Source organism: Egretta garzetta, unplaced genomic scaffold (assembly GCF_000687185.1).
Source record: "Egretta garzetta isolate BGI_Z169 unplaced genomic scaffold, ASM68718v1 scaffold424, whole genome shotgun sequence".
Taxonomy (NCBI): Eukaryota; Metazoa; Chordata; class Aves; order Pelecaniformes; family Ardeidae; genus Egretta; species Egretta garzetta.
In genome coordinates this window covers 1126654-1141111 of record NW_009259489.1, presented here as the reverse complement: position 1 = coordinate 1141111, position 14458 = coordinate 1126654, and the positions used below count along the sequence as shown (strand labels likewise).

The 14458-nt window shown below is 38.7% G+C and overlaps 1 protein-coding gene across 1 annotated transcript in view; it reads right to left on the bottom strand.

Moving 5' to 3' along the window:
* Positions 1 to 5869: 5869 nt before the first annotated feature.
* SV2C (synaptic vesicle glycoprotein 2C) overlaps positions 5870 to 14458 on the bottom strand; it is a 77734-nt gene continuing 69145 nt past the window's right edge. Inside the window, exon 12 of the mRNA XM_009637239.1 lies at positions 5870 to 6053. Within this exon, the coding sequence (XP_009635534.1) occupies positions 5870 to 6053 (184 nt within the window). The remainder of the gene's footprint in view (positions 6054 to 14458) is intronic.

Genomic DNA, 14458 nt, shown 5'->3' with positions numbered 1-14458 from the left:
TGCTAGAAAATATATATTCATGAATACCCTGCATGGAAAGGACAATACTTTTGTGTCAGGTCATCCTCATCCAAATACTTTTTGTTAAGCAATCTCCAGTCTTTGGTTATTGGACTGTGTACTGCTCACAAGTGAGTAATATGTTCTAGACCTTTGTCAAGCAGGGAAGATTGTTCAACCCAGAAAGCAATTACACCTGCTTTTCCCCCCATTTTTTTCCAAAGTACATTGTTCCTAGTAAATGTAGCTTGTGCATATGTTGTGGGAGGAGACTGCACATAATTACTGCTTTATTCGTTTTCAGTTAGGCAGGGCGTACTCCAAGGGCTAGAAAGTATGGCCACATATAACAGGCCAGCATCTTTGGAGATAATTCAACCTACTATCAGATAAGAAAAGTAAAGTAATCAGGCCCATTTTGTCTTTTTCCTGTTTCTGACATGCTAAGTCACTGCATCAAAGAAAAGTCCTGAATGTGGATGAAGTCCTATATAATAATCTTACACATCTAGAGTAGGACTAAATATTGAAGGATCCTTTCTTTGCAAGAAGAAGTAGGGTATTCACCACTGCAGCAGAAATAAAGAATGCAGTTAATGATACTGGATCCAAAGGTATTTTGCATCACTTGGTTGAATTTATCCAAGTTAGAAGAAAGCAATTGAGGTGGATTTCAGCATATGCATACTGGTTGTAGACTGGGTGAGGGTAAGTGGAGGTAATGGAGATCTGTAAGTAGCATTATAAATTGGTGCTTCTTATTTAATTCAGGTTCTGAACTGAGTTCCAGATTTTCTGGCCAATATGTCTCTGCTAATTCCACATCACTGCCTGATCCCTGTCTTGCCTCCAAACTGCATGCAAAAGTCTGCCTTTTCATGGTTTCCTGAATTAGTAGCACTGGAAAGTACAAATTCAGACAAATACCTAATATTTTACAGTGAGTTTAATGAACAAGGCAGCAGGAAATGCAGAGGAAAAGCCGTCTCTCAGACATGTTTTCTTCTGGAATATGATTACCAAACATGCATTTTCCTTCAAGACTCCAGAGGAAGTGGAACATTTCTGTTTTCACTTCTTGTGTCTTTGACCCCCTGAGTGCAAGGATTCATTTTTTAACATTGTGATTGAAATTTCAATTGCATTTCCAGGTTAGTAAACAGGAAGCATGGCTTGTAGGTTGTATTAGCATGATATCATCTTATTTAGGTAAAGAGTAAAGACTGGATGTAAATATCTTTCTCTGACTAAAGAAGATGATTTTAAAACTCACAATGTGGGAGACAGCTAAAGCCCAGCACAAAGAAGCTGTCCATATGAGGGGCTCAGAACTATATTACATTGATAAGAATTGGAATCTATAGTTGCGCCTTGAGAGCAGTTACATGAAGATAAGGCTCCATAATGGTAGAAAAAGAAAACAAGAACAGAGAATAACATTTCCTCCAAATGGAGCTGAGCCAGGTGCATAGACAAGAAGATTCCCCCACATCTGCACCCACAGCATAAGGAACCCAACAAGGACCCTTCTGAGAGGAGACCCCTTCTTATATTAGATCAGCCTTCTGGGTATGTAGAGAAATGTGGAGTCTGGCTGCCTTAAAAGGGTGTTCATGGAGTTTTCTTTCCATCTTGGTTTGAAAAAGGATGGCCAAATTGCAAAGGATATGTGGCAAATCTTCTTACTGAATGTCACTCCAAAGTGAGAAGAAAGTGAGAGCAGGACCAGTGAGTTTTGACTTTCTTTAAGATTGGCTCTCTGGTAAGAAAAGCAGTTTGGGATGGAATGAATGGAATGGCATGAAGAGAAAGAGAGCAGAGCTTGAGTTTGCCCCACTTTTCTAAGATGATGAACGAAGAGTAGACTACTGGAGCCATAAGGAAGGGGGCCTATCCCTTTTTCACCTGTGTCAAAGTTTTGTACTATACACCTCTGGAAGGGCACTGGTTAAAATCAAGCACAGAGGAAGAAGGCTTCTCAATATATCATTCATTAGTAAGCCCCTTCAGCACTCCAGAAACCATGAACACCTAGTCCTGGTTCCCTTGCTAGGAGTCCATACTCAGCAATCAAAGCAATCCATACCAAATACTGTAGTGCATGCTTCCAACCAACAAGGTGCTAATGTGAATATAGCCAAACTGGTTAAAATGTACAAACACAATGAACAAGATGCTTTCAAGAAACAAGAGTCTGCTAAGTCAAGATCTACTATCAGACAACCCAAAGAGTAAAACTAATTAAAACAAAATTTCTTTGCCAAAAATGAAAACATGGTCTCTTGCAGACAATATTCATATTTTAAAGTAGTTGACCATCACTATTCTAAATGCTGTCAATCTTCTGTGTCTTCAGTGGCCAACGTCCTTTTTGTCATTGCTGTCGCTGGGGTGAGCCTTTCAGCTTTACAGGAGAAGATCACTAGACCTTATATCCTACTTCAATTTATACTGAAAGGAGTTTCCAATTTGTGGCCAGTCAGCTCAGTGACCAAAACAGAAAAATAAGCAGATGTGATTATATGTGTTTTATGGCTCTCATATACAAATGTTATCAAGTTCGGTTCTTTGTCATATATCAGGAATTCAAACAGGCTGCTAAGTGATTCTTTGTGTGAGATATAAGTGATCAGACACAGAAAGGAAGTGCAATTCCCACTGCCCAGTATTTATCACCTGAGATTGCTTTTGAAACTGAAAAAAAAAAAAAAAAAGACAGATTCACTACAGAGCAGTCAAGTCACTTTTGCTTATAATGTAAGTAACACTTATGTCTAGATCCCCATAGATTAAGTATTTCTGTTCCAGCTTATGGATTGTATGGATCTAAGCAAGTATTTACAGCCTGAAATTGCATTCACTTCTTTTGTCTTTATGAGATAAATCTTTACTGCACTCAAGCCCAAACAATTGATTGTTCAAACAGCTTTGATGCTGGCTTGTACACTAGTCCAAATCTGTTGAGCCAATTGGCTCACCAGGTAGGTAGATTCTAGTTTTAGGTTTTGGTTAGTATGTTGGAAATGTTAGTGGGTTTTTTTCTTTGTTTGACTCTTCTGATTATTTTTTATCCCCTTTCCTGCCCCCTGTTCTTTTTTTCTTTTTCTACCTCTGAACTCCCACTCTAATCCTGGACCATACAAGGTCCATGTAGTTGAGAATTTTGTTCATGTTTACTGATTCCTGTTGTTGCTATATTCCACTTCATCCAGACTTAATCACATACATAGACATAGTCAGGATTTAGGGTAAGAACCAGCATTGAAATCAGCATCATTTTACACGCAATGAGATTTTAGTGTGTTAGCCTTGAACTTCAGCCCCCAAAAGTGGAACCTTTTTCTGTGGCTCATTTCCTTCACACTGGTCAGGTGGCATGAAGTGTTGGATCAGAAAGTTCTTCAGAATTACATATACAGATGGACAGAATATACTACTTTTAAGTGGACAGTGCATAGCAAGACAATGTAATATTTTACCATTGCTGTTGGTGTTTACTCCAAACATGTACAGAGGCTTCAGATTTCAAAATAAGTTGTGCAGTAAATACCAGGAGGTGGACACATGCTACTAATGAATGGCACAGAGAAACAAGTCTCAAATATAATTCTCATTGGAGAAAACAGCTTTGAAAAAAACTTTAGGACTATGACTAGTGGACAAAAGCCACAGATGCAAAACTAAGGCCAGCACTTTTTTCTTAACCTTGAACTTGGTGAAAAATAATTCTTTCTCCTTTCTTTTTAACATAGTTTAGAAATTTAAAAGACATGTTTAAGTCAGATTTAAATATAAAATATTTAATCTCAAATATCTTGACTGTTTATATTGCAAAATAAATGCACTTCCTAAACGTTTTTCTTACTATAGCATATTTAATTATCAACATCAAAAAAATGCCCACTAGTTTTCCATACTCATGCTTTTTTTAATTTAACCACTTTTCTCATTTGTTAATAGCAGAAAACCACATCTTGGGCTAATATTTTGGTGCTACAATATGTAGCACAAACATTTGTTAATAAATGAAAAAATGTAACTTCTAGAATCAGTAAATTAAGCAGTGAACTTTAAATATAATGAATAATCTTCTTATGTGGACTTTTACTGTCTCTCTCAGTACAACTAAGATGATGACTGACACAGAATGCAGTGATAGATATCACTACACAAGCTAAGTTCACATACATGAGCAAAAGAAAAATTAACAAAAAGAAATCTATTCTACTACACAATGACCTTATCTGAAAGCATAATTTCTTTGGCAATGATTCATCCACCTAATAAATGTTGTCAGACATAATTAGAAAAAATACTGATAGATTTTCCCTTATGTTTTATACCAGATTTCTTCTTTGAAACTTGAAACTGCAGATAGTTCATCAGCTGATACAAGTTGTCCTAGCTTCACTGAAAGCAATGCTGGTTTCTGTCACCACAGGATCTGCCCCTTTTGTCTGCTAATTTTATAGATGTATTTCTGTTTAATTTTTAATGTTAACATTTTAAAGAGATCCCTTAGTCTTTTGCAGAGCAGTAGGACTGGTGAGGAACTCTTTGCTGTAGTCCAGAACAGTCCACAGCATATGGCTTAGAAAGAATATATTTACTACTGTCTACACTCCATCCTTGTGCTTGGTCTAACACAGACATTACCACTCCCTGCAGTCTTGCCCTGGCTCCTTTCTTAGTGGCCTTTCAGAGAGAAGTTGGAAATTGTTAAATGTGAAATATCTTTAGAACTATTAAAAATCCACTGAGAAAATGTTTATAAAAGAAGTGTATAAACTGTGAAAATAATGAAGGTGGGTTTTATTATTGCTTTTCTTCATTTTTGATATTATTTAAAGAAAAAAATTGAGATGTTATAATTGCATTATACTCTATATCGAAGTTATGACCTGACTAAATTTACTAGGTGGCATTCTACAGCCGCGTGGCTTTATAACCAATCTGTGACAAAGAAAAATATATTAGAAACATAAATATCAAACAAACTTCTCTGAATGCATCTTACTTTTCTTATAGTTCACTGGCCTGATTCTTCCTTTATTCATACTTACAATATAAATATTTGCATTGATTTACTCCTTCATTAAAACAAAGCCATTGTTTTAAAACAGCAAAAATATTCCAAATGCCACATGGGAGAAGAAAACAAGTGTTTTCGGGAGGATCAGCAGCAAAGAGTGAAAGTGCTTATTTTGTTACTCTCTTTGCTGCTCACCCATATTGGCTTTTCTTCTCCCTGCAGTAGCTGTTGCCTTCTCCTTGGCAAATATTGGATATATTTGGTAATCTTTAGATTGAATCTACCTAAAAAGGTTTCCTAGGAAAGTGGCATTGCCACAAGTTTTTACCATCTAAGCATGGCTGCAGAAGGTCAGTATTCTCAGTACTGATACGGTCTGCAGAGTTTCCCAATTAATGCCACATGCATTAATATATGTAATATTAACTTTTTCTGCACCAATACTGCTAAGTAATTGACTTGCATGTCTGTATTCACAATTCCATGGCCAAATTTAGCATGCATTTTTAAATAATATGGCTGCTTGCATTTTAAATATCTAAATTTCAGTGTGGTTTTTGCTTTCCTGGCCCTGTCACTGAAAGTGTTTTTGGAGGTAGCTTTGCAGTTTGAAGTTAAGTGGTTTTGAATAGCAATGTATGCAAGCAAACAAAAGTGACATCTAAAACTTTCATACAGAGGTTTCTAAATCTCTGCCGCTCCAAAGTATCTTTTGAGTTTGATTTCTGACATCTGAGCAATCTAGTAAGCGTTGAGAATCTGAAGCCTTTGCACCATCAGTCAGGAGAGTTGACAATTGTACAAAGAAGGAAATAAACAGTAAATGGCTTTTTCCAGTTACATCAACACCTGGGTTCTTGTGTCAGGAAGCCGAAGTCCTACCAGACCTCCGCATACTAGAACAGTAGAAGCAAGGAGGATAGGGATTGCTTTGGTGATACCAACAAGGGAACCAAATATTAGGTTTCCAAGTACAGCTGCTGCTTTGCATAGTGCATTCAAAAAGCCAAAGCCTGTTGCCCTAGAAGAGAAAACAGAATAAAGTTAAAAAATGTGTGAAAGAGTAAAGCCTTTGAGACAAATCCTCAGTGGGAATAAATGAGTACAGCCTTAATATCTTAAACAGAATGTATGCCAACAAGGATTCTGTGCTTGTCTTTATAATGGGAAATCAAAGCTCAGCTGCTACAGCATTTTACTGAGGCAAATTCATTCTGCTGCCTCAGGGACCAAAATGTGAAATGAATAACTGAATAGGTAACTTTACACCTCTACAGTAGAACAAAGGACTTGCAAAAGGAAATTCAGTAACACTTAAAATGCTGGATTGGGTGACAGGAGGTGGGAAATCTTTTGAGAGCTACTTGATGATTTGGGGAAAAAGTCACCAGAATAAAAGGATGATCATCTTGGGGTACCGAATAGCTATGGATTTCTTACAGGTGGTATACACGTTCAACCAGTGCTTTTTCAAAAGGCTAATGACAACTCCAATAATAATTGGAAATTTGTCTTTTAGAGCTAAAGAGAGTATGGCATAAAAAAACCCTGCTTGGTGCAGAAGAGATATCGGAGAAACTTTGGAAGAAAGGGAAAGGAAATAGATTGCCAACAGAAAATATGACCGGGCAACTCAGAGGGCCTTTTGCATTGCAGTGGTGTGATTTTAGTAGTCTGGATTAAGTATTTTAGACATTTGGTAACCCATACATAGATGTATTATGCAAACTGCCATCATTTTAATAAATTATGTTTTAACATGACTGTATGATTCATAGTTGCAGGAATAACCTAGTCCTATCAAAAATGTCCTACAGAAATATCTGTGTGATAGTAGAATCCCTAACATTTCTCAAATTCATTAGAAGTGAAAGAGATGATTATGTGGAGCTCACACTGTCCTCACTGAGATAAAATAATAAGAATCAGGAGCATAGAAACTTCTTTTCAGAACAAAACATTTCCCTTTTGTTAATATGAAATACTGCCATTAGAAGGAAAAAGCCCCCAGTCTAAAGAGCAGGGGTTAACAGAAATGCTAACGGTCTGAGAGCCCTAGTTATTATACTGAGGTGCATGTGAAGAAAAGGAAGAAGTCCTGTTCTCAGATGTAGCCCAAAAGCCTGAATTCCCAGGAATTAAGTTTGAGAAACTTCTATTGGAGTTCCTAAAGAACAGCCCAGAGAATCAACTTGAAGTAAGCAGACTTGATCCCAGCTGAGAGCAAGGATATAAATTCTCAATGTTCTTCACAGAACTACTTTTTGATTTTGATAACAGCAAACCACGGTATCAAGGGAGAAGAGATCCTCTCCCTCAAGCAATCAATGGACATGGCCACAGCCCAGAGTCTCACTAGTTCATCTTGCCTTCTGTTCTGCAAATCTGGCTGCTGAATCTCAGTAGTGTTGATCAGTCAGGCCCTTCTTTGCCCTACATCCAATTCTTATACTGGCAGAGATGTAAAAGCTAATGTCTAGTATAGTTGACCAGGACATAGTGGGTTTCAGCACTGTCCATGCCCTGACTATCTGACATGTTGTGCTTCAGAATTATACCAGTCCTGGTATATTTGAGGACCTGCACAAAAAGAATGATGAAAGTAGTTCTAGATCCTTCTGGTATATTTCTAGATTGGTGTGGTTTCCTCTAAGAAGCAGAATTCCAGTTAACCCAGAGAGTCAACTCCAGAATCTGAACAAGATTCTGAAATGTGCTAATTTCAAGTAATGGTATTTTGACTGCCAAAATTTGAAATCAGTTAAAAGGATGTTTGAAGAACAGAACAGAACATTATGGAAGTAAAATGAGAAGAGTTGATACTGTTCCAGTGCCAACTGTGTGTATTATATGCCTTTTCTGACTCCAGGACAAGACACAGATTAGTCTCTTTTGCTGGGTGATTATAATCATAATAAATTTATTATTAGTTTGGCTACACATCTCTTGCAATTGACAGCAGTGTTTTGGTCTCTTTAAAATACCTGAGATTTAACAAAGTAATTATTATTTTGCCTGAAGTGATCGTAATTCCTCTTTGTGCAAAACATGGCACCCATCCAGATATTGCATGACAACAAGTATCAGCCATATCTAAGGAAGGAGAGAGAGGTCATTCTGATGGCCAAGCAGAAACTACCCAGAAACACTGTGAAAACACAAGCAGAAGAGACTTGGATATGCCTCCTGAATGTTCAAAGCCGTTATGTGCTTTTTTCCCCCCCTACCTTTGATTAAACCTGCAGTGCTTTTACATACTACTTACTGCTGAGAAAAGCTAAACATGCATGTCCCGGAGGTAACCATCTCCAAAGTGACATGCTCTTCTGGTCAACAGTGCAGACCAGTGGGGGCTGCCTGTGAGCACAATGCGGAGAGCAGATGAGGAAACTTTGGAAGTGTTGCTTGTGAAACTTTCTGACAGAAAAATTTGCAGCAGCTCCTTGAAAATGCCTTCTTCTTCGGAGAAATGAGAAAGTTTAAAAATTACCCATTTTAAGGAAGACTTTTGGAGGAATCAGTCCAAAGGACAAGTGGGAGGTGCACTGAAAGAAGTAGCAAAGAGCCACCCTACTGGAATAATCTTTCAAAGCCTGTGAGAAGATGATCAAATCTCTATCACAGAAATATCTATGCTACAAAGACAAAGTGACATGCTCTTCTGGTCAACAGTGCAGACCAGTGGGGGCTGCCTGTGAGCACAATGCGGAGAGCAGATGAGGAAACTTTGGAAGTGTTGCTTGTGAAACTTTCTGACAGAAAAATTTGCAGCAGCTCCTTGAAAATGCCTTCTTCTTCGGAGAAATGAGAAAGTTTAAAAATTACCCATTTTAAGGAAGACTTTTGGAGGAATCAGTCCAAAGGACAAGTGGGAGGTGCACTGAAAGAAGTAGCAAAGAGCCACCCTACTGGAATAATCTTTCAAAGCCTGTGAGAAGATGATCAAATCTCTATCACAGAAATATCTATGCTACAAAGACAGACAAAGCAGAGCATCATAAGAATATCTGGAGGGAGCTGACCAGAAAGGGGAGAAGCTCCTGAGCAGGGGAAGGAGCTCTAGACTGATGCATCTTTCCAGGGTGAATGAGAGTGCAGATAGGAAGGAGGAGCATGAAGAGGAATCACTGTGGTAAAATAGACGTTATTGCAAATGGGTAGGAAGAGGTTAAAGACAGCACAGCCAGCCTGGAAAACAGAGTTTATGTGATAGGACAGTAAGAGTCTGCAGCTATTTTGAACAAGTCAGGGGAAGAAGGTGAGAAAAAGAGTCAGGACTGTTCTAATTTCAGCCTCATTTATGCACAGAAAGTATTCCTAAAGTTATGGTCGTGACTGGTTGTGGTCAGTGTCTGCACATGTAAACATAATTTCTCCAGCTGCCAGTACTGGTGTAAAATCAAACTTGCCTCCAAATAACAGTAACAGGAAAAAAACCATGTTCACATACAGAAAACAGACACTTAGTCGTCAACAACCTCAGTATGTCCAGAGAGATACCAGAACTCCCCAAGGAATACATAGATCTAGCTAAAGCAAATTTGGATAGATACAGGCAGGAAATCTTTGGAAAGACAATAGCACAAAACATATGGGGATGCTTTCCTTACATTCAGTGTTGTTTTATACTGCCTTATAAAGGTAAGCTGTTTCACAGATGTTATTTGCTTATATTAACTAGATATAACAGGGGTCTGAACATAATTTTCTGAGCAATTTGGACCATTTCTTCTGATGTGCTGGGCTCTACAAATAACACCTTCAGGGCTGCCACAGTGATCTAGATGTATTATACCCAAGATTGCCTTATTAAGGTTTAAATTAATTTTGTAATACAATATCTCTCATATCTGAGCAAAGTTAAGGTAATTTGTTGGCACTGAAAAAACAGTTCTGCTTTGTAAAATGAACTTACTCAATTTTTCCAATTGCAAGGAGTCATTATTTGACTAATCCCATTACTGTTATCAAATTAGAAACAAAGAAGAGTAAGACAAAGTAAGCCCATTTTTATAGCTTTGGCTGTCCTGATGATACTAAATGAACAGCTCAGCAGAATTTCAATCTTTTGATGTTTAAGCAGTTTTCAGGCATGTCCTTTTGCCTAAAATGTGCACATCATTGGCAGGAACAGTAAGATTCTTACAGGCTTAAGTAAAATGCTGTTGTTACCTGTACCTGGAAAGCACTGTTACTGTTCAGCCTTCTGCCTTCATATCCTTCAATTTTAATACCGTCTTTGAAATTTATTGTGTACTAACAGTCAGAACTAAATCATTGAGTGAACTGTTGAGCTCCAGGGATAGCAAATTCAGACTTGCTGATTTTAAAACATCTTTCTTAGAACAGTGTTTGTGATTCAAATCAGCTAAAATCTGTATTAATTCATGTCTTTATAGTTAATCCTACTGAATCCCAGGGAGTAAGCATGGCAGGCAATAAATATGCTGCAATTCACATACCTATATGAGCATAGTGTTCTCTTGCAGCACTAGTAGAGTCTTTGCTACAGTGTTTCAGGAAAGTGCTAGAGTGTATGGGAAGTCTGCAAATGATCAAAGATATGTGATGTTTCACCTCAGCATCAAGAATGAATCAAGTGAAAAATTCCGAGGGCATAAGGCCATTACTATATACACCAATTTCCACTGTGTTGACCAGTTACTAGGCAAAGCACTGGTACAAAAATGCCTTTTTGACTCCATGAGCAATCTTTATTACTGGTCAATGGAGTTCAGCAGCAAGAATCCCTTGTCCAGCTAGAGAATGACGATGAATCCTTCAGACACATCAGTAAGATAATGCTGGTGAATCAATTTGGGATTGCCTTAAGAAAAAAAAAAAAAGGTTACAGATTTTAGTATTAGTAGGAGAAAAATGCGAAAGTCCTATAAAAGTGTCAGGTCTGAGAGAAAGCTGGAAGTTAGAGAAAAGGGATTTTCCCCAATGTATCTTACTTCTCTTGCCGGGAAATCTGCAACAACGAAAAACACTTAGCTTCCTTTCACCCCACATAAAAATGGCAATAGTCCAAACAGTTAAAAATAGAGGGATTATCCAAGCCTTTAGATTAAAAGAGCTTGTTTCCTCGTTGCCACATATGCTCCTTCTTAGACCAGGTGCTTATATTCCTACACAAAATACTTCAGGGCCACTTTTCCATTGCTGATAGTCAGAGCACCTAAGAACTTCATTGTCCTGCAGTGGAGTGCTACTAAATGCATAGCACAGATTTTTGCTAACCTTCTTGCCAGAGCTAGTGCTAAGCAGCACTTCACAACTAACTTTGAATATCACTTTTATGGGTGTTGATAACATGCAAAGGCTACGAAAACAGAGCTTCTGAATACAGTATGGACAGCTTTCTAATGTCCAGACCTTTTAGGATCTTTTAAAAAATGAGTATGAAGGTGGATATCATAGCCTGGTCCATTACAGCACTCAGTGTTCAAGTAAAACTGTGGAATTTGCCTTCTGCCTTGGACTGCTGCCTAAGGCATTGCATAGGTTCAGCATGTCATGCCTTAAAAAAATTAACATGAAATTTCAGCAAAATGCTGTTGAACCACATCCACAGGATGGCAGTAGAAAATAGCTGTCAGGAAGTCTACTGTAAATCAGTGACTGCTGTTATGACTCAAAAGAACAGAAAACAACTTCTGACAGCCACAAGAATAAAAAGTTGGACTTAAGATATCCTGTGAACAATGTTTACTACTCTGGGGATAGATTCTCAGGGCCCAAGAAGAGAAAAATCTAAATATAATGAGCTGAATATAGGTGGGTGACTTCTTAATTATGACCAAACAGTTATGAACTTATTAAATAAGTTATTATTACTAAAAAAAGAAAAACAGGATGACTTCATTTTATAGCACACCTTGAATTCTAAATATTCCTGGCCAAGATTCAAACCCAGATGTCTGGCAGATGTAGTAAAATTGATGAATGTTGGTTATCTGATGCAACCTTGTTTTATTCTGTGGGAGATGACCTATTTCTATTCTGCTTTCTGTTTAGGTTTGGCTTATTTGTTGTGTCCGCTCCTTGACAAGAGTCTTGGCTTATAAAGCTGGTGCTTCCCAAGTTAGTTCACAAGAAGATATTTATCATTTGTGTGAAAGTAATGATTGCATTTTAAAGGCATAAAAATCTCCTAAACATTACTTCTTCAGAGACTTTTAACTCTCTTCCATTCCTATTTATATTACAGAGCTAGGAAACTGTGCAATGTTATTGCAAGCCCCTTGGGCACACACATTACAACACAAGCCATAATTACCTCATCACACAGTATTTTTTTTTCCACATCACTCTGCCAATGCACAGAACAAAGAAAGCTTGAGAGGTAAAACATAAATGAAGTGAAGAAAACTTGGTTTCCCTCATCTGCTGCAGAAGTTGGAAGGCACACTGTGTAGAAGGCTGGGGACTGCAAGATTAGAAAGCAGTCTCGAGGTTAAGGTAGTTGAGTGCTGTCAGGAGAAAGGATAGAATCCATGCCCCTTGCCGCAGTTTTCATATATGATGCAAGCAAGTCACTTAAAGCTAACTAAAAGGTCATTAGGTATGCATTTCATATTTTCTGGGTGCTTGGCTTAGCACCTTCAGGTTTGTGTTGCTGAAGTGCTGAACACTTACAGCTGCAGTGGAAGTTACCCTTTCACCCCATTCCCTCTTCTAAAATACTTAGTGACTGGGATTGTTGGTACCACACATGTCAAATAGGGCACCTAAAGTCAGTTTTAACAATACCTTTTTCCTCTGTGCCTCAATTTCTACATCACCCCTTTCAAAGCACTGTTTGTAAAATATGGAAAGTTTATGAAAGAGTAGGAAAGCACTCCAGAGCACCCAAAAATGTTCACAAGGCATTTAGTATCTCTCCTTCAGAGCAGAGCTTTCATGGTTACAGAACAGTTTGGCCCTGAGGAAGGTCATGACCAGCCAAAGACTTTTCAGAACCTGCTGACTGCTGAGCAGTCCACAATAGCACAGGCCATTAAGAAGATAAGGTGAAAGACAAGAGAAAAGAGGAGTTAAAAGATGAGTTAATACAAGCTCTTTACATTGTGGATCTGGATTAATCATCTTACTTATTGGAAGTTGGGTTTATAGCTAGTCACCATGAGTGTGCTTTTGTGCTGGTTTTGTCTGGGGTAGAGTCAATTTTCTTCACAGTAGCTAGTATGGAGCTGTGTTTTGGATTTATGCTGCAAACAGTGTTGATAACACAGGGATGTTTTCATTACTGCTGAGCAGGGCTTACACAAAGTCAAGGCCTTTTCTGCCTCTAACCCCACCCCACCAGCGAGGAGACTGGGGGGGCACAAGAAGTTGGAGGGGGGACATAGCTGGGACAGCTGACCCCAACTGACCCAAGGGCTATTCCACACCATATGACATCATGCTCAGCATAGAAAGCTGGGGGAAGGAGGAGGAAGGAGGGAAAGTTTGGAGTGATGGCATTTGTCTTCCCAAGTCACCATTACGCGTGATGGAGCCCTGCTTGCCTGGGGATGGCTGAGCACCTGCCTGCTCATGGGAAGCAGGGAATGAATTCCTTGCTTTGCTTGGCTTGCATGCTCAGCTTTTGCTTTCCCTATCAAACTGTCTTTATCTCAACCCATGAGTTTTCTCACTTTCACTCTTCTGATTCTCTCCCCCATCCCACTGGGGGGGATTGAGTGAGCAGCTGGGTGGGGCTGAGTTGCTGGCTGGGGTTAAACCATGACACCTTTTCATCTGGAAGACAGAAACCTACCTATGACTACCAGTAGTAATGTATCTTCACCTTTTAGCACATCTTCGTCATCCACCTGAGCACCATTTGAAATCTATACAGTCTCTAACATCTCGTATTTTAGCAGTTGTGTAAATCAACGGATGGCATAAAATTTGAAAGTAGTTATCAAGAATTTAGGACACAAGATTTAATTACCTCAAATCCAGGCATTAGTAAATTAAAATGTAAATAGGTAGATGAGTTTGAATGTATATGGAATCCAAATCTGTTAAAATTTTGAAGCAACCTTAACTTTGCGCTACAGGCAGCTGATGAAGAGGAAACTGAAATCTGTGCTGCATATCATATACACTGCACATTTCCAAATTGCTCACCACGCCCCTACATGGCAAAAAGCCAGTATGATCCCTAAATAACCTGGAGTACGATTTATGAAACACCTTTTGTACTACCCTGCATGACACTGGCAAAGCCCCAGTGGTTTGGCAACTGGCTGGTCTCCAAGAGGAGTTGTGCAGGAGGGAAAGGAGGGGCTGCCCAGCCTGGTCTCTTGTGTATGGTAGCATGAACTGGCCTCTTTTCACACACTTTTCTTGCAGCCCAGCCTCCGGCTGCATTTGCTGCTGGTTTGTGGACATTTCACTGGTTGGGAGTAGGAAAAAAGTACATATTGGAATAGT